The sequence below is a fragment of the Empidonax traillii genome, unplaced genomic scaffold, assembly GCF_003031625.1.
Source record: "Empidonax traillii isolate 1590-97213 ecotype Southwest subspecies unplaced genomic scaffold, ASM303162v1 scaffold57:size2250009, whole genome shotgun sequence".
Taxonomy (NCBI): domain Eukaryota; kingdom Metazoa; phylum Chordata; class Aves; order Passeriformes; family Tyrannidae; genus Empidonax; species Empidonax traillii.
In genome coordinates, this window is record NW_020955250.1 from 1575808 (window position 1) to 1599882 (window position 24075).

General features: G+C 43.9%; 1 protein-coding gene across 1 annotated transcript in view; it reads left to right on the plus strand.

The window, feature by feature from the left end:
* GLI2 (GLI family zinc finger 2) overlaps positions 1–24075 on the plus strand; it is a 194445-nt gene that overhangs the window by 109830 nt on the left and 60540 nt on the right. The window contains exon 3 of the mRNA XM_027879741.1: positions 16531–16636. Coding sequence (XP_027735542.1) covers positions 16531–16636 — 106 coding nt within the window. The remainder of the gene's footprint in view (positions 1–16530; positions 16637–24075) is intronic.

The following is a 24075-nucleotide window of genomic DNA, read 5'->3' on the forward strand; positions in this document are numbered from 1 at the left end:
TTAAGGCACCACAGCTTCTTCAGCTGTCGATGCAGCCTCATTCACATGCATTAGGAATTCACTTGTAATTTTCAGGAGGATAAGTGGAAAGTTCCTCTAAAGCAACTCTCAACAGTAGTGTCGCCAGCTCAGAGGAGCGCTCGTGTAGGCCATACTTGAGTTATCAAACCCAACAGCTCGAGGCAAATGTCAGCTTATCGTAACTGCTCTGTAAACAGAAATCATCGCATAATCTTTTGTCTCAGCCATCACATTCAGGTGACAGCCCAGGAAGCCTATTAGCAAATGCCAACACGCCTACCCCACTGGGGCGAGTTACGTGCCTGGGTTAAACACCGCGAGGGGAGCATGGAGCCTCAGCAGGGTAACAGCAGTGAGTCACCTGAAGTCAGAGAAGTGCTAAGCGATTTTCTCATGGGAAAAATTGAGTATCACTGGAATTGAAAACCTCTTCACTTTTTTTTTTTTCCCTTTAAAGTTTCTTACTGAAAATATCATGCATAATAAAAAAGGGGCACAGAAAGAGGGTGCTTATAACTATAACACTCTGGATGGGTGTATTACAGTCTGAATTTTGCAGTGGGAAGATAAATTATAAAAGTAACCTGAGCCAAATGAATACCAGAGCTGGGAGTAAAATTGCAAGAATTACAGTACATACTTCAAAGTAAAGTGCTTGTACTAATAGCCTGATAGCAGTACCTGTTTCAAAGTTAGAAATGTGTTGTCAGTAAAACACAGTGTTCACAGATGTTTGATCTGCCAGTACTGCATTTTTGAAGAATTTAATATTCCCATTTCTACTGTTGCCCTAGTTTGGGGGCCAAGTACACAAGTGGTTGTGTAGATCCGATTCTGAAATGGCACATGGAGCTCCAATCAGTGGGATAAAGCAAATTCAAGGGTCTTCACCAAGCCTCCCTTACCAGGATGTCTGGCTGCTTTTTCTGAAAGTACTGAAAATGAGACAAAGTCCAATATGATGCTATATCCATTGTGCAGTGGCTTTTCAACTCAAAGCCAGTGCTAATGTTGCTTTCAGCAGATGATGAATGAATAAATTAAGCTCTAAATGATATCTGAAGTTGTTTGCCATAGGAAATTCCCCAACTTGCAGATCTCCCAAGGTAGCTTGAAGTTATCAGCACACATCAGCCGGGCGCTGAATTGAGCATGGGGAAACAGCTCTATTTTCTGCTCACTGAGGGCAGGTGCTGATAGAGGGACATGCTGCAGAATCACCTAACTTGGAAGTGTAATGAGGTCTTTTACACATGGGGAATTTGCTATCAGTGCTAAATAGAATTTAAAAAAAAAAAAAAAAAAAAGCAGTGCATTAACCACAAATTAATAAAACCATCCAAATTTATAGAAAACATGAGGTGCTTTCTTTTTGTGCACCCTTTAAGATTAGATGTTTTTTAATAAGAGACTGTCTTCAAAATTGATTGGGTTTGGAAGGGGTTGTGGTGATCATTAGATTTTTTCCAGTGCATACGTAATTTGGTTAATTGAGGCTTAGCTTAAGAATGTGTTCAATTTTAGTCTCCCACATTGTCACTTCTAACCTAAGAGAACGGGTTTGCACAGGTTGTCCTAAAAAATAAACTGCACATAAATGAAGTAGCACAGGTTTTGTGTAAAGTAATCTGCTTCATTTCCTGAGTTGTGGGATAGATTGACTGGCTGAATTAATATAAGGAGTGATACGGGATATTTGAACTCTTGTCAGTCATTTCATTCTGCTTTTTCCCAGCAGTAAAATGGATTTGTTCTGAAACCTGGAAAAGAAAGAAATAAACTTGGCAGATACAGTCAGTTTATGATTTATTCTGAGTTTGTAGTCTGATCCAAAAGCCACTGAAGTCTACAGAAATCTTTTGGGGAATTTCAAAAGCAGTCTCATCAGAGTCTTGATTAATATGCTGGGGAGTTGGGGGGCACATGTTTAGGGCCAAGGGAGTCTTGCAGATCTAATCCCTTTTTTTCCGAGGGTTTGCATTCTCTTGCTGTACATCCTTTCATGCAAGTCTCTCAGTGTTCCCTGAACCATATGTATTTGGATTATAAGGTAATATGAGAAGTGCTAGGAAAAGCTGGAGCCAATTCCCATTTTATTGCAGGAAGGCCTCAAAGTGATGTGAGGAGGGACAGCATGTCTGACATCTGGGGCTGTGGGAATGTTACTTAGCGGTTAAAATAGAGATGGGGCTTTCTTGTCAGTCCTGTTCCTCCCATGTCCAAACCCTTGTGCTCGTGTGCCAACTCTGAGCAAATTCAGGGGTGGAAAGAAAGCGGAGGACGAAGAAGGAGAGGTTTGGATCGTGTGATCTTCTAGCACAAGCCCCTCTGTGAGGGGTGCTCAGCAGGCGGGTGGCTCATCTCAGGGTGGGGGTGGAACAAGGCAAGTCGCAAAGCCTTGTGCTCTGGTGCTTTTTGCATTTCGGTTTCATGAAACAGTGTGTGTGTGTGACCTTAATCAAGCCGATTAACCTTGCTGAAGCATCTGGAAATGAAGATGAGAAATAATTGTAGCAGAATTTAGCATTCAACATCTTTTAACTTTACAGCTATCTGCAGTCTTTTCTAGATTGGAAACTTTCCAGGGCTAGTGTTTTGGTTTGGTTTTTTTTTTTTTTTTTTTTTTTTTAGATGGGAAAGACCACTATGTGATGTATGGAAACTAAACAGGCTTTGCATCTTGATTTATTCCCAATCTTATTATTGCGTGACAGGATCAGTTATCTCTCAAGGGGTGGTATTAATTAATGTTTACAAAACATTTGCAGTTCTTGGGGAAAAATGCATCACAGAACTATGTTATTACTTCAGATATTTATTAGATGGCACCCTAGGTGTGAAACCCCCTCCTCGTAACTGCAACCATGTTTCAGTGTACGTTGTGGGCTTCCAAAATCTTTTTGGAAGAGCTTGTCTTTTAAAACCTTATTATTTTTTTCTTCTTTTTTTTTACTCTCCTTAAAGTGGGAGGGAATCACAGATGATCTTTCACATGATTCTTCCAACACCCAGTCATACATCAGCAGAGACTTAAAGATAATAAACTTTTTGTTTCAGGCAATTACTTAATCTCGACAAACTCCTGTGTTAAGCAGGGCTATTAACTGAGCAGGTCATAAATCAGCGTGTTGCCAGGTGGGTGAGTCTCCTGAACTGCAATCACTCTTCAGGACCTTCCAGAGACCCCTTACAGTCTTAAGCACCCTCATTACGCAAGCAGCATGCTAACAACCAGCACTTTGCATGAGATGCCCGGAGAATCTGCTGCAAACTGCACTGGGACCATTTTTAATACCAGTCGGAAAATTTTCATACCAAGGCAGGATGATACATGGGAGTTATTAGCCTGCACCAAAACCACAGCTGGGTAAAACAGATAACTTCCTCACCCCTCTCCTCATCAGACCTTCTGCTTGGTTAAGAGCAGCCTTATGCCTGGTTAAAAGAAGCTCGTGCAGTATTCTCTCAGTCTTTATCGACTAGGAGTGCTTTGGGGACTGGTGTCCTGAAGCATAAAAGCTCCCAAAACTCTTCATTGAAAGCTATCGAGATGCTTATCACCTGGGTATAAGTGCAAGAAAAAAAAAAAAAATAACCAGCACTGCATTTTTATCACAACTAATAGAGAACAGACACATTCTCTTCCAGTTCTGGAAAGAAGTTCGGTCAAAAAGTGCACAGCAGACTTAGGGTTTTTTCCAGACTTAATTTGTTCAATTTTATAAAAAAAGAAGTAGACCTTTCATACGAAGGGGGAATTTTTCAAGCCATTGCCTATAGGAACAGTTTGATTTCAGTTTGTTTTAGTGCCTGGAGGAGCATATGCATAAAGAAAGCAAACTCACTCCTGTGGTTTGGATTGGAGAGGCGGGAAATGCCAGCACTGAATTTGAAGCACAGCCTTGTCCTGAAAGATTGAGCAAGTCTTTTTATCACGAGGCAGTACAGGTGTCCCCGTGATGGCAGCAGGCAGCCCTGCAATGGGAGAGACCATTCAGGTAGGTCTGTGATCAGGGCGGGCTGGCGTGCCCTTTCTTGTTGGCATTGGCACCTGAGCTTTCACAGGATTTAGGCATCTGCTAGGGAGTTTTTCTTCTCCAAGGCAGCTTTCCAAATCCTGCAAGTTGCGCTGGCTGGTTGAGCAGACAGCTCATGGTGTGCTACCTGATGGATTTGGGGAAATGTGTTCAGTTTGCAGTGGCCAGTCATCCCAGCTACCCCATACATGTAGAAGCAGCCATGCCCCCCAGGACCAGCACCTGGGAAGTTGGGCTGTGAGCATCAGCCCTTGGGAAGAGGTCAACTATCTTTCAGTGAGATGCACTTCTCAGTCCAGTCAGCCCTTCAGTCACACAAAAGCGTCCTGACCACCATAATGGAGAGTGGTGTGATGTGGGGACAAGTGGCCAAGGGAGGTCAAGACTAATGCTTTCAGTGGCAGTCTGGGATGGAAGTGGTTGCTGAACAGCAGCATTTTGCTTTTTCTTCCCCAGCGATCTCATGGTAAACTGGTTCAGGGAGTTGATCCAGCCAAAACCCTGTGCAATAAAATTTTAGGTGATTAGTTTTCAACTGGATGAACTCCCTGAGCTGGCTCAGTGTGATTCATGAGTGCCAGTGCCACCTCCAGGGAGGGGTGTGAATGTGTGGCTGGGGGTGTGAATGCTAAAAGACATTTCCATCTGTAGACCTACTCCTTGAGATGCAGCTTGGGATGACACTCCTCAATGAAGTTTTATTTGCATGAATGGAAGGTGCACGGTTAGGCCTCTGCTGGATTTGCTGTCAGATGAGAATTGTCATCCAGAGAGCACTGTGTGATAACTCGCGTATTCTCCTTCCTTCTTCACTCACTGTTTTACCCTTTGGTACTACTCTCATTGTTTCCAGTCTGAGGCTTCTGCACTGTCTCTTCATGTCTTAACAACAGAAATCCTAGGCTTGGTCATGTCAGATGCAGCTGAGGTCAGTAGTGTTGTCTGATGCTCCTGCTGCCTCCAGGTCATAAATGCCAGTTAGTACTACCTCCCATAAAGCCTCAATGTAATGGTGCAGTATACAAATTAGCCTTGTATTTTAGGTGATCTGAAGCAGTTGCACTTTTGAGAGCCAAGGGAAGCTCCTTTGGAAGTTTGGAAGGAGAACTGCTCAGATGTAAAATAAGCTCTGGGAGCACCTGAGCCATAGTGAGCAACATGTTCAGCTGCTATGGATTCATGTTCCGGTTCTCTGCTCCCCAGAGTCTCTACTGCGGGAGGTGGGACTGGTGTCAGGACCGTGTCTGCACGTGCATCAAATGCATTTCTCTTTCCTTTGGGTACCCAAAAAAAGAAACACAGTGAGGACATGGGGCATCTCTCACCGCCAGGTATTGGGGACCAAAGGAGATAGTCAGGGTATATTAGGGAATACTCCAGGCACTCAGCAGTCAGATGAGGTTCACACAATCTTTTTTCACCAGCTGTTTTAAAGTGATGTGGCTTCCACTGTGAAATGAGCTTTACTGTGAAATAGGAAGGGTTTGCCATTTATTGGCCTCGTTCCAGAACAGTCAGGGGCAAATCCTCTTGGCACATTTTTTTTGGAAATGGCTGTATCAGCTGGAGGAGCAAGTGGTTGCTGAATCCAGGATGCTACTGGCTTCTCAGGAAGCAGGATGATAACAGCTTGTAAAAAACTTCTCTCCTTAAACTTCTCCTTTTATTCTGTGAACATGGCTTTCTTAGGGGATCCGTAATTTTTCATAGAAGTTTTTGGCAAACTGATTTTTCTCCTACTGCCTGTCCAAGCAGGCACAAGCTGAACCACCATCTGGTCTGCCCCACCTCCCTGCCTGCCCCTTGTGTGCTGAGATTTCTTCCTTGCTGGTTGGGATTTTTTTTTTTTTCTTCTTTCCATTCTCTGTCAGCAGCTGTTGGGAGAGCAAGCCCCAAGATTCATCTGGTCCTTCAAGCTTATTGGGCTGTAACTTTTCTCAACAAAGCAGCAGTGGCCACGCTTTCTTACAGGAGTTACATCATATAGCAGCAACTTGCTTGAAAAGCAAACCGCCTTTTATTTGCTTGTACTGCCTTTCTCCCTTAAGAATTGCAGCCACAGCCAAACCACAATGTAGCCTCAGATCTGAGTCAGTCTAGAGGGCTTCTTTACTTTTCTCCCCCCCCCCCCCCTTTTTGTTTTTTCTTTCCCTCCTCTGCCTTCTGGAGAAGTTGGCACAATCCTGTGTTATTAGGACATAACTAGAATAAGTTAGCTTGTTCTAGTGGAATTTCCTGTCTGATTTTAATTTTCCCCTCATTTTTTTTTCTCCCCTCAAAGTGAGACAGAAAAGCTTTTTAATTGCACTGCCGTAGGTTGGCCTTTCGGGATATTATTATTCTTATTAAGTACTTCCTGTTGGGAGGTGGCACATGAGTAGAAATAACAAGGATCTCGGTGCAGTCAGGGCTTGTGACCTCTTTGTTTGTTAATAACTGTCAGATTGGCAGCGTCCTCAAAACAAATCTTGGCCTGACAGCCTGGCAATTAAGTGATTTTCAAGACTCTCAACATTTACAGCTCACCTGTGGAATTAATAAGCTGCATTAGGCCTTTTGGGTTTCTTTTCTGCCATTCAGTGGTCGTATCTTCTTGTCCAGCTAATAAAAAGCTAGCACTGGTGGAAAAGTCTCACGCTGGAAATGCGCAGCATGGAGATGGTAACTCTTGATTAGGTATGGTGGAGTAGACTGGTATGCCCCAGGTGGGATTGGCATCCTGCAACTTTTTCGGCAGTAATGTGTGAGTGGAGCAGGTTTCCATGTGCCATTGTGCTGCCAGTGTTTCAGATTTCATTGTGGCAGAAAGAGTTCAATGCTTATTTAAGAGAGAATGGAAATTCTGTTTTCTTTTTAATTTCCCTGGAAGCAAAAACTCTCAACAATCTCTTTCAGAAACTCTCTATGTTGGTAGATATTAGATATTGTTGCAATAAAGTCAAGGCATTTCAAGTTCATCACTTCTATATTCTTCTTGGAGTCTATAATAGATCTTAAACCATCCTAATCTCTCCTGTACTGCTTCTGACGGCAGCTGCAGGTACTTGGAAAATATCTTCTGATGAAAAACTGTTCTGCCTTAAACTTTCCGCCAAACTCCGACTATTTGGGATTGAAGAAGATGGCTGGTGACAGCGAGGCTGATCAAGAGACTTTTCTAATTACTGCTCTTCGGAAAGCCATCAGAGCTTCGGTGTGTGGGCACCCCACTGCAGGACTTACTCATGCTAATGTGGTTCCCCCGGCTGCAGGAGAGCTCTGCTTTCATGTTATTTACCCTTCCCAGAGGTACAAAGAAATAATGATTTGTCCCCCTAAGGCTGCTGCATATCAATAACCTGTAGACCCCAGGAATTCTTGTAGAATAATAGATAATGCATTCATTCACAGATGCCCATCTGAATGTTTGAAAATACTTCTATAGACCTTCTATATTCGTTCCCACCCCACATAATTTTGAAGTTTTTGAAAGTTTTGGATACAGCCTGTTTTACAAGAACAAATCCAGAACTTGCCATGTGGGTTGTCAGCAGGCTTCAGAAAGTTTCTGTTTTCTCATTGAGAAGCAAAGTGCCCCATTTTTGGTCACAAGTGAAGGGTGCTGTAAAGCCAGCTGCTGTATGGGAGCACATGGAAGAATTTCCTGGTGTTCTTGAGTCTTTGCCAGCAGCAGCTGTCCCAGCCCCTTTGGTAGATGAGGCAAAAGGCCCCTGATGCTGTGTTTTGGAGATGGTAGATAGCAACTGAGGAATACCAGTTTGATTTCTTAACGACAATTCTATGTTCTTATAGAAAATGTCAATGAACTCTTAAATTTTTAATCTAAATTTTCTATGTAGAGGGAAAGGCCTTTTTTAGCCTTGCTGTAATTGTTCCATCTCTTTTGCCCAGGAAAAGACTGACAGGTTTAATGCCCTTACCAAAGGTCAGGCAGTACAGAGGAGAGAGCTGAGCAGAGCTGCCAGGAGCTTCAGGATGGGTTAGACGTTGAGGTGAACAAGAATATCCTTCTTCCATTAGGACCTGAGTTCATTTAAGTGCACTGCCTCCTTCTAGAGGTAGGGAGGAACTTTATGGGCACATTCCTTCAGTGTTGTCTCGAGTCGGCCACAGGGCTGCGGGGGGAGCTCACTGATCTAATCTCGCCCCATCCCAGCTGCAAGAGCTAGCTCGCCCTGCAGAAGCCTGCCTGCCTTCCCTGCTTTTGGACACAGCCTGAGGCTCAGCAGTGTTGCCCAAATGCAAAAACAGTGGCCAGGCTGAAACGTGTTCCCTGTCTGCATGGCTACCAGGGCCATGTTTCTGCCTGCTGTGTACCCACAGTGCCTGTGTCTCAGGCAGGGGCTGCATAAGGGCAGCCCTCAACATCTTCCAAAGACCTGTGTTTGTTCTTCCACGTGAGCTGAAGCAGTAGAGTAAACTTTGTAAGCAGATAAACCCCTCTGCGCCGTCCCCAAGAGGATGGATGGTTGTTGTGGTCGCATTCAAGGAGGTTTCCTCTGGGATGCCAAAGAGGGGCAGCCTTCCATTTGCAGTGTCTATTGGAGATCTTTGCTGTGTCTCCTGGGTTTTATAATGGATTTCATTATGCAGGTAACCCAGGAATAGACTTTATTCTACGTAAATTAAGTACTGCATCCACATGGGCATTCAAAGTCTGTGTTCCTTCAGGGACCTGAGCAACAGCTCTGAGTCATTCTGTGGTAGTGAGGTGCATGTGGGGGGCTCCAGCAGCACTGTAGTGGAGAGGCAAGCATTCTCAGTGTTGTCCTCTACTCCTCACTGCTCCTCAGTTTCTCTGAGTGTGAAGTCACACTGTCTCTGTCCTGCAGGTGCTTTGAGATGTCAGTACAACACTGCTTTTTCAAGGCTTTTTTGGGGGTGATTTTAAGCTGAAGGGCAATACATTTTTTATTAATTTTTGTTTAATTTTCACAAATCTTCATCCCAGCAAGACCCTTTCTCCTTCCAACTCTTGTACGAGATATTTGCCATTACTTGACCTGTTTGTCCCCCAGAAGTTAGTTGTGTGATCCTTATTTCTTACCTGGATGGGAAGTTTGGTTTGCTATACCCAACCACAGTTAAATTAAGCACGTTACCTTCTCCAGCATTCTGGCACACATTGTCTGAAAAAGTAGTTTTGTAAATCAGGCTACCACCATCTTTCTGCATTAGTTTTGTTAGAAGAAAACTGGTTCTCCGTTCTTCTGGATGGAAATCGCTTTTCAAAATGGTCTGTCGTGCTTGGGGCAGGAGAGGCTCCTGCAGGTGAGCTGATGGGAGCCTGCCTCCATTTCTCCTTGGTATAATGTTCACAGTGGGCCAAAATGAGGGTTTCGTATTATTCTACCTGTGTGGTTCCTCTTTTATTTTTGTCAAAGCCACTGAGCAGGTAGTAAAACAACAGAACAATTAACCACTAATAATTGAAGTATGCTGTGTGAAAACCAAACCAAATGCTAACAAGCCAAACAAAAGGAAAGCAGGCATGGTGCAGCCCTGTTTATAGTGCTGTCTGCTGGAATCATTATACACGTTGATATAATAATACTGAACACTTAATTACCACATCATTTTTAAAGTGCTGTATAAACAGTAACCAAACCTCTGAGGTAGGGAGGTATTATTATCTCCATTTTAAAGAAGGGAAATTCTGACAAAACAAGATTACTAGGTAATTTAATGTTGTGAAGACAGACAGGTGACGGGGCAGGAGAAGAGGTTGCAGCTCCATGACCAGTCTGCTGCAATTTTGGAGAGAGAAAAGCAGACTGCTGAAGCACCTCAGATGAGTTTTTGAGAAATGCACGGTGCTGCCATTCAGGGAAGGCAGATACTCCCCCAGACACGTCTCTCTGCTTAGAAAATTCTCAGATTGGTGTAATTAGCAACCACATAAGTATCTGTTTTTGAGGGAGGTGCGCAGTTGGTGTATTTTGCAAAGTATTTAAACAACATTAAAGTGAATCTCTCAAAGGGGGACTCATGGGGGACTAAGAGGCAGATACGGTAGCCTTGTATGTCTGCTGCTCCCCCTCCTCCCTGTATCGATCTGAGTGGTGGTTCTGGGAATGGCTGTCCTTGCAAAGCCCTTAATATTCTGTGTGGTGGTATATGACTTCATCCGAGGAGAATCCCACAGACACATCAGCGTGATCTGCTCTGTCATGTTTCTGTGACCCAATTTTCCCTGTTCTTTGTCTCAGACCTTCCCTGACCCCAGGCCTATTATCCCTTCCAATAATTCACCCAGGCCATTATTAATGGTGCATTAACTTTGGCTGTGCTTTCAGTGAAGATGTTTTTCTTGTGCTCATTCATTCGCTCAGCTCACTTAAACAGCTAGATCATTATTCTGGGGACGTCACACAAACACAAAAACATCTCCCTTGCCGACACCTACAGTCCTGCAGCAGTTTTCCAGAGAGGCGGCCATCCAAATACAACACTGAAATGCCCAGGATGGACTATCAAAGGGAGTCAAGTAGCCACACACACACTCAGTTGCTCAAGGCTGGATTTGCCTCCACTGCTCACATGCTGAGGCTGTCCAGGGATTCTCAGAACCCAACAAGCCCAGGAGAGCTCTGATGTGAGGAGAATCACCACAGGAAAGCTGGGGAGCAAAGCATGGGCCTGTCTTTGCTTTTTCACAACCCCTGTACTCATTGGATACCAAAATACATCCCTTTAAGATGTATGCTGTGGATGAGTAAAATTAAAACTTAAAAGAGCGTAATAAGAAAAATGAATACTGCTTAAAATTTCTTTCTCACTTGATGCTTTGGACTTTCTGAGAGATGACTGAGTGAAGAACACTTCATGTTTGTTGTACCTTAACCTTGTTCTTGAGAAAAGAGTGAGACTTGGACATCCAGGAGGAGATGTAGGCAGCAAGAAGGGCCTTTGCTCTAGAGATTGGGAAAACTAGGAAAAGTCTCCTCCCGTGTTAGATGTTTCCTTGTAGTGCAGACAGGAGTTACTTCCTTATTATCCTTTTCAAAGAAGCTAGACCTAGGAGAAAAAAAAAAAAAAAAAAGAAAGAAGCAGAAGCTATTGTAAGCTGGGTAAGCAGCAGCATCCCACCTTCCCCAGTAAGAGGGGTGTGCCCTGTGACAGCATAGTGCTGCTGCTGTAGAACGACTGATGGACTGTCACCAGCATCTTCTGAAACATCCCTTTCCCTTTTTTTTCCTGTGTCAGCTGCCTGTGCATAGTTGCTAATGACATCACAGTGACAGGAGTGTGTGAACTATTGTCTGGAAAAGTTTTGCTCCCGCTAACACAAATCCATCCAGTACCCTGGGGCTCTGAAGCCTTTTAGAGATAAAGTTGCAATTTCTGCCTGCTATGTTTGAGGTTCTCTGGGTAACCTGCTCTTGTTTGGCTGTGTAGACTTGCGCAAGTTATTCTGCATCATCCTGTTTCAGCCCCTCTCGAGTAAAAAACAGGACTGTTTTTCAAATGCATATTTGCTTCCCTTCCTAAGGAGAAGCAAAGCTCTGTTAGTCTTTGCAAGGTACCTTGTGATCCCTATATGAAAGCTGTGTCCTGTGCATCACTAAACCCATAGGAAATAAAGCCAAAAGGCGTCTCAAGAAGTCAGTATTTGTGCTTCCTCTTTTGTAAGATGTTAATTTTTTAGGAGTATTTCTGCAAATTTGTTGAGAAAAGCACTACAGGTACTGAATTATCCAGACAGCGATCTTTTACTTTTTTCCTCAACAAATTACTTTCCTTGTTGACTGTAAAAATGCTTCTGCACTATTTCTGATGGCAAAGAAACCCACTTAGAGGCTGGACTGCTTGTTCCCACAGAAGACTGTTGGACATTGATAAGAAAACCATATTTTTTTAGCCCGCATGGTGTCCTGTGCAACTTGCATGTGCTTCATATAAAGCAAGGGGAGCCCAGAACATATTTGGTGGTACCAAGAATGTATCGGGGAGGCTTCTCCGAGTCTCTTACCAAGCAGTCTTGCTGCAGCACCCCAGTTGCAAGTGCCAGTAGTGGATGTTCTCAAAGTCCTTTCTCAAGGCCTTTCTGATTTTTTTTTTGTAAAAGCAAACTTCAAATGAAACTCAATTCAGTGCTGGGAGGGGTGAGAGAGAGGGGGTGGTGTGTGTCTGATTTCTTTTCTTTTCCATAATTTTATTTTATACACAATCACATGTGTTAACTGAAATATTTGGAATAGAAAAAGCTCACTTGAACCTTCCTAATTTTCTTTTTTTGGCACCTCAAAAGGAGGTTCTTCTGTGAGTGATGTCAAAACAGTTCCTTTGCTTGCTGTACAAACCTATATGTGCAGTCTGTCTTTCTGTTGAAGCATAGGTTTATCTGTGGAGATAATCAAAAGCCTGCATCATCCTCAAAAAATGCCTGTTTCTAATGTGTCCCACCCTGATTCCTGGGATTTTCGGCAAAGGGACATCCCCTTTAAACCTGCGCTTCTGCCTCATATCTTTTCTCTTTGAAGCCAGAGGGTTGGCTGGCCTTTGAATAGACGAGGATGAGAATACAGCAGTGGGAGGTCTGTGTCTTGCTCATAAACCTTGGCCAGAAAATCAGCTCCAACAAGTGGGGACAGGTAGCAGCGTCTTTCCCCTTATCAAATGGCACGGTGGAGCAGACACATTCCTGCAGGATCTGCAGCAGGGTGGAAGGTGGGGTCTCCTGACTGCGCCTTGCCTCTCTGCCGCCATGCTTCACCCTGGGAGCTGCGTGCCTCCGACTTGATGTAGAACTGTGTTATTTCTAAAGAAAACACCCTGTTTTCTCATTGTCCCTTCCCCTTGGGTGCTGATTTTGATGTGTTCTTCAGTTTCTCTTCCTTCAGCAGGAACCAGGGGAAGTGTTTATCCATGGTTCCAGTGCTTGGGGAGTTCTGGGGGAAGCCCTGTTGTGCCTGTGCACCTCAGCGTATTGTACTGCATGGTTTAGTGTGGCCCGACTTCTTCCCAGGGAAAAGCTTTCCCCAGGCCTCCTGCTAAAACCTTCCTCCCTCTTGTGTAAAACAATCATCATTATCACTAATTGGGCAGCTTTGGGGTTAAATCTACAAAGATTGCTTGGGTTTGGTAAATCCTCTGCCACTGCAAAGCAGATAATGCTAAACAAAAGATTGTCTTGATTAGATTAAAGTTGGCAAATTCATTGCCCTAATCATCATATTACCCTTCCTGTGGCTATTCAGGAATACATCACGGTGACTTACTTGAAGTAATTGAATATAATTGTCTTTTTAACTCCTATGTGTAAAACATCCATCTTTGTTAACGGCATGTGTTTCTGTCCTGCTGCCAGCTCTCAGTCCTCTTCTGGAGGGGTGGGAACAAGAAGCAGAGCCAGGCTGACGTTTATGAATTGGTAGTTGATTGCCTATAAAACCATTCATTATTTCTGACCAAGCACCTGGAAGAGAATAAAAAGGAACAGCACCAGCCACTGGATCCTGTAGGCTTGTCTGGTGCTCCCAGGCAGGGAAGCAGAAGGAAAGTCATGAACTGGAACATTGCAAAGGGACGTCACAAAAAACAACCGTTCCCCTCACCATTAGTGGCAGCCGAGCACAGGGCATGGGATGGGGTTGGAAATGGGAGTGTGAAACAGGTGCCCAAGGCAGAGGCATCACTGACCCTACCATGGACAAAATAGTTTGAAATGCTAAGAAACCAAACCCGCAGTGACAGTGGGAGGGAGGAAGTTCATGGAAATTTTTCTCCCATTAATAAGCAGAGGTGTGAGGGGGAGAAGTTCTCTTCAGATGTCATTTTTATACCAATAGATAGCTAGGAAAGGAGGCCAGGCAGCAAACAGCCTGTGTTTTTTATTTCCCATCTTTCCTGAGTGACAGGGAAAGACTCTTTTAGCACAAAAATTTCCAATATTATCTCAGCAATCAATCATGTACAAATGCACAGTTACAAAGTAAAACATAACTGACCTGGCTTTTAAGATATTCAGTTCAACCTGGTTTTAGTAGTTTTATTATTATTAATAAATTAAACTGCTCTAGAGAATGGGCCATAGGATTAGGATATGATTCTCTGTATCATTAAAACTCAACCACAGTGGCAAATACAGTTTCAGCCCATGTCAGTTCACAGTTTCCTCTACTTTGAGGGTTAACTCAGCCCTAGACCTGTCCATTACTGGCAGAGTAGCCACCCTGTTTCGGGAGGTTGCTAAACTTCACCTATAGGGATGCCACAAGCAGGGCTGTGAGTTGATCCCGGGACCACAGAAATGATCCTGCTCCTTTGGGTTCATTTGTACAGCATAAATATGGAGCGGCAGGAAGCCTAGCATAGGGGCTCAGACTGGAAGAGGTGTTGTCTGCCATTGGATGTCTGTGCAGGACCAGTTGATTTTGTGACCATGCTTTGCATGTGATGATGTAAAAGCTCCTGGGGACAGCAGTGTCCCCAGGGAGGATGACAGTAGCTTTAGGTGTCTGCCAGCCCAGGCAGCAGTTTGAGCCAAGCATGATTCAGGGAGACCAGAGGCTTTACTGTGCTGCAGGAGCAGGGGATGGTGTGTGACAGCTAAACTGTGGTGCATTTTTGACCTGGAAAAACACTGGTTACCTCTTAAAATGAAAACTCCTTACAAGTGTCCTTATGTAACAGATCATGCCTACTCAGGACGGTTAAAGGGTGAATCTTCCTTCTGCCAAAGCAAATCCTAAAGGATGCGAGTTCATTCTCTCCCTGAGCTGCTTTTGGAAGAGGAGGGGAGGGGAGCAGAAGTGGGGGAGGCAGTTAACAGTTACTCTACTGTGTCCTGACATTAGGCGAGCTGCAAAAATGCTCCCAGTGTATCAGGTAGTGTGAAGTGCCAGCCCTTTGCTGGAGCACAGAGAGCAAGTCTGCTGCGGAGCCTTAAATACTTTCCACCCCGACTACCTTAGCTTAACGCCTTTCAGCAGAGTTGGCAGGAGGGTTGTTTTTGTGTAGTCTCTCACCTCTCCCGGCAGCCTGGCTGACGGCGCCTGTGCTGCACTGTGCTCAGGGATTGTACGTTGCAATGGGAGTAGGAGCCTCAGATCCTCTTGCCGATATGCTGGGAAAGGCATATATGAGGATTACACGCAGGCTTTGTGCGACGGACCCGAGAGGAGCACATCCCCTCCGGATGGAGTCGGCGTAGCTCTGTTGCAGCTGGAGTCACAGATGCAAAAGGCTGAATTTTAAGTCTTTCATAGAAAAAGAGTTTGGCACTTACTGGATTTTGCTGAGCATCAACGAGAGACTTGGCCCAAGCCTTGACACTTTGGTTTTGGATGGTGCTTCCCCACTCTACAGAGAGATGGTACCTGTCGCAGAGGCAAGTCACAGTGAAATATCGAGCACAGACCGGCTCTTGAAATGCTCACTTAGGAGGTTGGTTTTGTTTTGCTTTTAGTCTCCAGTTAGACAGAAAGGCCAAGAAACCAGAGAAGGAGTGGAAAAACCTGCAGCAATATTAAGCGATGTTTAGCGAAGAACTTCTGACTGTTTGTAAAGGCAGAGCAAGACCAGCATTTTATCTTTAAGCCAATCACCGCCACAAATCTAGAAAGGGGCATCTTTACAGATGCGCTGAGCCCTATCAGAGGGTGATTGTACGGTATCGCTGTTGCGGTCGTATGGTATTGCTACCGAGGCTCTGCTAATTGTATTTCTTTAGCTTCTGTAATTTTAGCAGGAGAGGCCCAGGCGGCCAGGCAGCGTTGTCGGGGGTGGCGAGGAGAAATAACCTGATGAATTTTCCATCAGCTCAACTCACTCAAATATTCTCGCTGTTAACTTTCGGGGTCAATAATAAATATTAAAACCTGTAGATTTAATAAGTCAATGTAGGTGTTCGGTGCCTTTTGAGACCACTTTATCTTTCCATCAAAGATGAAACAAGCTTCTCAAATGAATAAAAAATAGGGCCTCAAGTGATTACAAGTGAGAGCAATTTGGGCTCCTCTCTCAGAACCTGGCAGTAGGCGCTTTTGAGCCTCTTCTGACTGCCTAGACGTTCTGCATTAGCACTGCTCTTGCTGTTATATTTTTAGGTAAATATTTTCAACTTGTGTGTACAGACCTTCAGGAACAGTGTTTGCTGCCACTCCAGGCTTGAGGGACGATACGGGTCTGGATCCCACCAGGCTCTGTTGAGTCTGATTTGCGTTGCAAGTCTAGTTTTCCTTGGTGCTTGCTATAATCTCCTCAAGTTCAAAGAGCGCTTAGCTGCTTGTCTTTGTCAAAAACCCTGTTGGAGATCTTTTATGTCGAAGATGTAGGATTTCTCCGCATGACTTTGATTATTTATTCATTCCACTTCTCTGGTGTATGATAGCGCTGATATCATGAAGACCCCTTGTCTTGCACTGCTCTTGCTCTGAAATTCATGGAGATTTAGTGCCTTTGAAATTGTTTTAAAAGGGAAGGAAAAGTTTTTGAAGTCCCTTTTTTTCTCTTCTGTTCCCCATAACAGTGCCGCAGCACATTTTTCCGGCCTTCCACGCTCCTTTGCCAATTGACATGCGCCACCAGGAAGGACGATACCATTACGAACCTCACTCTATCCACGCTATCCACGGGTAAGTCTTGCACCTCCACTCCCGTGCCTTGCTAAAGTGTCAGCCACATGCAGTATGCTGAATCCCACTGCTAAAGTCCCAGGAATTTATTGCCCTTCTGGCAAGCTGGCCCTACTGGCCACCTCATTGTCCCCATCCAGTGACAATGCTGACCTCCCTGGTAGGAATGCTTTACAGCTCTGTTAAGCCTATGGAAGTGCCCTATAGCAGCAGGGTGGGAGTACAGGGTTTCTTTTTTGTTATCCAGCTCAGGTCCCAGGAACAGGCCTGAGTTGTGGTTTTGCACCCACCGTGTTTGTCACATCATTCCTTGCCTGGGTCTTTTCTGTCACCATCTTGGCAAAGACTCAAGCACTGGTCCCTCCCTTTGGAGACCTTGTGTACCATTCCTCCCTGCCTGCCAGCAGTGGGGACAGTGGCAAAAGGCTGCCAGGAATGCCATAATTCAGTCTGATTTCACTGGACAACAGCCCAAATGGGCTGGCCAGCGTTTTATAAAATGTGGTAAGAAGCCAGGTTCCCATGTGGGTGTTGTGTCCACTCTGGAGGGACAGGACTCTGGGTTTTGGTGGTGGCCTTCTCATGAAAACCTGGCCTCCCCAGGACTCTTGATAGGCAGTGAGCACAGGTGCTGGTCAGGGGCTATACCCTGAGAGGGTGGTTCATTGTTAATCTCCTCATTCAGGACATGACAGGTCAGTACTTCTTGATGTCTTGAAGGAGATGTTTATAGAGAGATCTGGGTTCACCTCCTGTAAGCTTTGATCAGGGCACGGAAAACGGAGCCAGCAGAGGTGTGAACAGAGATTGTAATGACCATGTGGCTGGAAGGGTTTCTTCTTGTCTCTGAAATGTACCATCACCATGGGAGGTGAAAATCAGATGGGGTTGGTGGTCACACAGCTGTCCCAAAATTCTTCAACTTGCAGCTGTAACGCAGGGCTCAGACATCTGCTGAGGGACAGGTCCCAGAGCACTAGGTGTAGGGGAACCAGTAAGGGCTAGAAACCTTTTGTAACTAGAGCAAGGGAAGAACAACTAGGACTCATCACTTACAGAACTCTCCTTTGATCCTCTGGAGTCCCATTGTGGCTTCACTGTCTGACCAGGGTCAGTGCTCACCCAGCTTTGCCAGGGCTACTTGTACCTTTTCTGGGTAGGTGTGAGCAGAGGAACAGTCCCTGGGAGGCAAGTAATGCAGACAGCAGCAACCAGGAGCTCTGTGGAGTCCCACGGCTACCAGGGCTTTATTCTGCTTCCAAAATACTGGAGGAAATAAATGATAAGGCAGATCATTTGGATCCTAGCAGAAAAAAAGTCATTGCCTTTTTGGCTGGCAGTCATTTTGACTGGATGTTTAAAGAGGCAGAGCAGCTCCTTACATGCAGTGTGCAGAGAAATGATAAAGCAGGTTGCTAACGTGGGAATTGGGGAGGATAAGGGAGATGAATGAAATAGTTCTGGTCTTGCATGCAAGTACATGTAAAAACTGTAGAAAAAGATAGAATAATAAAGCAACATACTAGGAGATAGTTAGTAACCCAGAACTCTGGCTAATAAAGCACATACTGACTTCTGAAAGAGGCAATATTAAAATCAGTGGTTAGAAGAGAGGGTAGCAATGTTTGTCACACATTATTTGTATGCTCCACTCAGTTGCTCCCCTTCACTCCTCACAAGGAGCATTTGGTGCACTGCACCTGTCCTGGGGCTCCACAGCAGTTTCTTTGGTGTTGTCACAAAGAAAGGTCTTCTCCAAAATGCAACTACGAGCTCGCCAGCTGATGCTTTGTACCTGTGAATCATATTCCCAATAATGGGAACCAGTATTTTATCTTTTTGAAGTTGTCCAGCTATCAACCCTGACCAGTGTATAGCTCTGGTAGATCAGGCTTCAGTTCATCTGCACCAGTATTAATAATCTGCTGAGTTAGCAGTGATCATTTGTCTGTCAGTGGACCAAGTGCCCTGCTCAGTATTTGGATACCGTTATTGGAAAATAACTATTTTCAAACAACTATTGCCTTTCTTCTTTGTGATTCCTCACCTTCCCAGCAGCTCATCTCACAAAACCAACTTGCAAGGTACTGGAGAGAAAACTTGGTTGTGCTTCTTAGAAGAGGAAACATAATCTTCTTGGGCACTGCCCTGAAAGGTGCCTTTGTGGCTGGTGAAGCACCAAGGCTGAGAAGCCAAGTACTTCTTAGCTGCAGCATATTTTTGGGGTCAAGGGAACGCCACTTCTGTTTGGCTGTTTTCCGAGTTCTCTGCACTCTGGTACAACCACATTGGGAAAATTCTCAACAACTGTGGAGTTAGTCTCCTAATCATTTTTTGTCTTTAAATTTTACCTGCAAACATCTTCACCTCATGTCCTGCCCTTTAGTCCTGTAGTTTTTATTGTACTTTTCTTTTGTCTTTCTTCTCTCTCCTCCAGTCTCTGGAGGTCATAAAATAGCACTCACCCTCCTTGCTGGTGGATGTCCAATGTGAAATCATCCAGAACATGGTGATAGAGATGGGCTAGAACATACTTAGTGGTTGCGTGGATCATATTTGGTACATTGGGTGGACTTTGTGGGGACAGTTGAGCCTCTAGAAATTGTACTCCATCCGATGATGCAAAAATCAATCCTTGTTTTGAAAGTAAACAATGCATAAAAAAAAAAAAAAAAAAAAAAGAAACGAGCACATGCATATTTTCACTCTAGAAAATTGTGGCAAACATTTGGAAGAAAAATTGTGTCTCTGCGTTTTGGTTTTATGATTAATGTGATCGGTGCCTGACAGAGAGCCCCCAATTCATCAAGTCCATATTCTAGCCGTCTGCTGTCTTGACGGTACCAAATTTATCTAATTATGTGAACATTGCACAGCAAATTAAGTGCGGTCTCATTTGTTGCTAACTATGGGGTCTTATTATCTGCCTGCTGCATTATGTCAAAGGTTTGCTTCCTGATTGCTCGATGTGACATGTCGTTGCATTCCTCTTCATCACTGTTTGCATTTGGTCTAATGAGAACATACGTTATTTTATCGTAACTGGAGGGAATTCCAGTTGCAAGGCTCTCTTGAGCAGGACCACCTGTGGGACCCTTTTCTTGGGAACGTAGATAGGAATGTGGAAAACTCAAGTAATAAAAGACCCCTGTGCCAAGATGGGCCTGAAAGACTTGCTGCATTTCTCTTCAGTGTTGTCATTCCTTCTGTCTCAGTGATCTTGCTATTAAGTAGCGTGACAGATAATTTTCAGGATTTGAGTCTTCTTCCAAGTCACTGAGGATTTATTGTGTATGTCCAGAAGCAGATTATGTTGGTGTTTCCTTGAACTATACTTTGGAGATTTTTTTCAAGGTGTTCCAGTGTTTCTCTAGTCATTAGGGCAACCTACTTTTCTGTACAACCTCTGTTGTTTTTACTTATTTGGTGGTGCATTTTTTGGACATCTTTCATTTTTTGACTTGTTTTTGTTTTTTTGCATCAATAATAGTCTGACAGAATCACGGTACTTGCTTGGCATGTCTGTTAAAATGAAGTACCTCATTCAAATGATCCTTGAGCTCTCCACTGGCTCTGTGGAAGAGCAGTGGTGGATGTTACATCTGTTCTCTGCATGCAGCTTTTATTGATTTGTTAGAATTTCGCTCTTTACCACTGGTTGTAGGTAGAACATAGGGCAGCGCTGTTGGAGTGAAAGTCATCAGCCAGGGTGTGTCTGCGGGTCCAAAGCTGAACCAGAGAAATTCAGTTCATAAGATTGAACAGGTTCTTTTCAAACAAAAAGGATATTTTGTATTTTAGTGAACTTCTTCAGAAAAACCCTATTCCACTGGGAGCTGGTCTCTGCAGTAACTCCCATCTACTTTAAACTAAGGGGACTCAGCGTCAGCTTTGCAGGACCAAGCCCTTGACTGCAGAGGAAAGCGGCTGGCAGATATTGGAGGTGATTACTGATAGCTCCCTTCCACTCCCCAACTACACTCAACTTTTTTTTTTTAAGCACAACAAAAATAGCTAAAAACTACTTAGCTCAGCTTAAAAGTCCGTGCCAATGCAAGAGCCTTGGGGGCTAACCCTTGTAAACAGCATGCCTAGGCTTGACTCAGCAAGAAGCTTTTTAACAGTAGCTCCTAAACTGTGGTTAAAACCCATCAGGCGTTATGCAGTGTAAAAAACAAAAACAACCTTGTTTTTCTACCAACATCCTGGTGGTGTTTTAGGATGCTGTTCTGACATTATTTATTAACAAAATATTGTTGTTGCTCTTCTGACCACAAATAAAAATAGTAAAAAAACCCTCTTAGTTGATAATCACAAATCCTATGGCTTTCATGAGGACTGAATTGTCCCAAAGACCTAAACATAGAGAAGACTCCATCTCCATGATAATGTGGAGTTGCCCTTATTTCCCTCTGGTAGGGTTTTTATCTCATTTAATCAGGAATCTTCCTCCATTTCCCTGAGATCTTATTATATTACAGATTTTCCCTGATATCCAACCTACACTTTTTTCTTTATCTGATCCTATTACCCCTCCTTATTGAAGTTTGTTTTGTTTTTACTATGTTAAAAATTACAGAATACCTTTTCAGGACCAGTTCCAATGCTCCCGAGCTGTTTAGGCAGACTAATTCACAGCAAGGCAAGGTGACTGTTGAACTTTTCATCATAACAAGACCATGTCTCAAGTGTTTACCAATTTGCCAAATTTAATGTCTAACCCAAGATTTTCCATATTGAATATCTGTTTCAGGCTGGTTTTCTCTTTCCTTTGTTGTTTTTTGTGAGATTCAGCCAAGGGAGGCCAAGTGGGGTTAAGGGAAAATATGTTGTTTAGCCATACAAAAAATAATCATCATCATCCTATAACTGCTTTTAGAAACACCAGTGTCTCTTACTTTAGAGTTGGAATTTGTTGTTGTCACAGATGTGCCTTTTGCTGTTCCCATTCTACAAAAACACACACAAACCCCCATCAATTTTCCAGATAGAAATCCTTTGAAAAGTCTCCTTTCCAATCCACACAGTGAAGGCGTGTTGGAGTTTTGCAGTGAAATTTTCCAAGTGCCCTGTGGCCCTGACAACACTTCAGATCAGCCTTGCCAGGGCTTACCTGACGCTGCTCCTCATTTTCTGCTGGGGTCTCTCCATCATCCCCTTCACACAGGGATTCATGGCTCCATGGCAGAGAGGAGCTGTTTGCACCGCTCTTGGAGCTGCTGTTGTATATTATTGGGCATGCATAAAGTGCCTTCAGTTAACCTCCATGGGACACAGCTCCTGTGAGGCAGCAGCTGGGATCCCGTCAGGCAGTTTGGGATGGGACCCCTGGTAGTGGTTGTTCCTGCAGCAAGGATGCCGCTCGTTTGAGCCACAGAACGTGCACGCCAATAAAACCTGTGTGTTTTCATATTTACTTTGCTACTGGAGTAGAAAATCTTTGGCAGGCCGTGATTGATGGTTCTGTGCTGCTTAGGAGACAGAGCGAGCTCCCTCCGGAGTCAAAGCAAACAGCTGCTCAGAGAGGCCTTCTTATGTGTTTTGCAAAGTTTTACGACTTTCACCAAATAGATGCATTGCTCATTTGGGAAACAGGTTTGGGGGCTCCCACATCCAATTTATTCTGTCCCCTTCTTTCCCACATGCTTATTTTATTTATATAAGAAAATAAGAATGTGTGAGTTTTCAATGGTTTGCAGAGGCTGGTCCCCTCCAGCAGGCTGGTTCAGACCTCTCCCTGGTCTGTAATTAGCAGGAGTGTGTTGCTTTTAGGTGGCTCTTTGGTAACATACATGAGGTGATTTGGGGGATTGTCAATACCAGGATTAATACTTGACGGTCACTTGATCCATCTCCAGGAGACCACAGATTAAATACTGGGCTGCTGCTGTCATGCTTTGGGAGCTGGAGAAATTACTTTAATTCCGTCTGTGCTGTATTTTTCTCATCTTTAAAATGCCATCACGGTAGTACTTGCCCTTCTGATGTCTTGAGAGCTAAGAAAAGTCAGGTAGTCTGCAACTCCTTCGGCTTCCCACATTTGGCTTGTAGCATGTTTTCAGGCATAAGGAAAGACATCCACAGGGCTGCCTATCTGTGCAGAAACTGAGGAGGTACACACTTAGCATCTTCTGGCCTCACTGGGAGGACAGGCTGATCAGGTCTTTTGAAAATGGGGCAGATGTAATCCAAAACACTCATCAGGGATAGAATGTTTCTATAGGCTTTTCCAATCTGATAAACTACTCTACAAAACAAAAACCAAACAAACAAAAAACCAAAACAACAAAACCAAAAAAAAACAAAACAAAACAAAAAAACCTCCAAACCAAACAAACAAAAAACCCAAGCAAACAAAAAATCCCACAGCTTTCTCTTTTGAACCTTGTTAACAGTTTTCACTCATATTCCAGTATGGGAGAAATCTGCACATCTCTGCTGTTCCTTAAATTCAGGATATTTTCCTCATGTGTGTTTAGTTAAACAGCCTTCAGAATACTTTGAATAACTCAAACCTCAAGTGCCAGAGGTACTTCAGCATTCAGAGTCACTAAACTGTGCAATGAAATGCAGATTGGACTTAGAAACATTTGGTCTGGATCTCCAGTTGCTGGACGCTGGTGACATTGCACTGGAGTGAGGGCCCTCGATGAGCTCAGGTGGAGTTGTGCCCAACAGTACTTAGTAAAGATCTGGGCCACCAAGTTGCTGGTGCTGTGAAAAACTGCAGCTCTAATTTAGCCTAATCACCACCAGAAGTGTAAAAATGGCTAAGAGGTTTTAGTATTGAGAACAAAAGAATGATCTTTGAGGTCTTTTATGTAAACCTCTGGCATGTGTTCGTTTAATATGATGTCACTCTGTAATCCACCATTGCTTTTAAATGTCATTCTCAGAGCTTCATGTCAGCGAGTCTTAAGTGATAATCCCTTTGCTTACCTCACTTTATAGTAGATTAAAAGTGACTTCATGCTTCCACCTTATCCACTGTTAAGCTTGTGCTTTAGAAAAAAAATTATTTGAACTCACTTCTCCTGCTGCTTTCTAAAGAGTTTCTAAACAGAGAGTGTGTGTCTTTCAGAAGCTATCTCAATAGGATTGCCCGTTCTCCATTGCTTTCAGCATCTGTGAAAATGGATAAATGTTCAGTGCCAACTTCCTGCCCTTTTAAACTCCAGTGTTCTGAATTTGTTTCTCACGTTTTCTCTCAGCTAAATGGGGAGCACTGCCCCTCCTGGCCTCTTCTTTTTCTTAATCCTAAATAAATCCCCTCTCTAGATGACATTTCACCTCTCGCCAGCTTCTTACAGTTGTGTAGATGAAATGATGGGACCAGTTGTGGTGTTTTGCTTCTCTGTAGCACTTTCTCTTGTACAGCACAGGGTATGTGGGTTCCTCCTTTCTGGTCTTGTATCTCTTGGTTGAACTTTTACTCTATC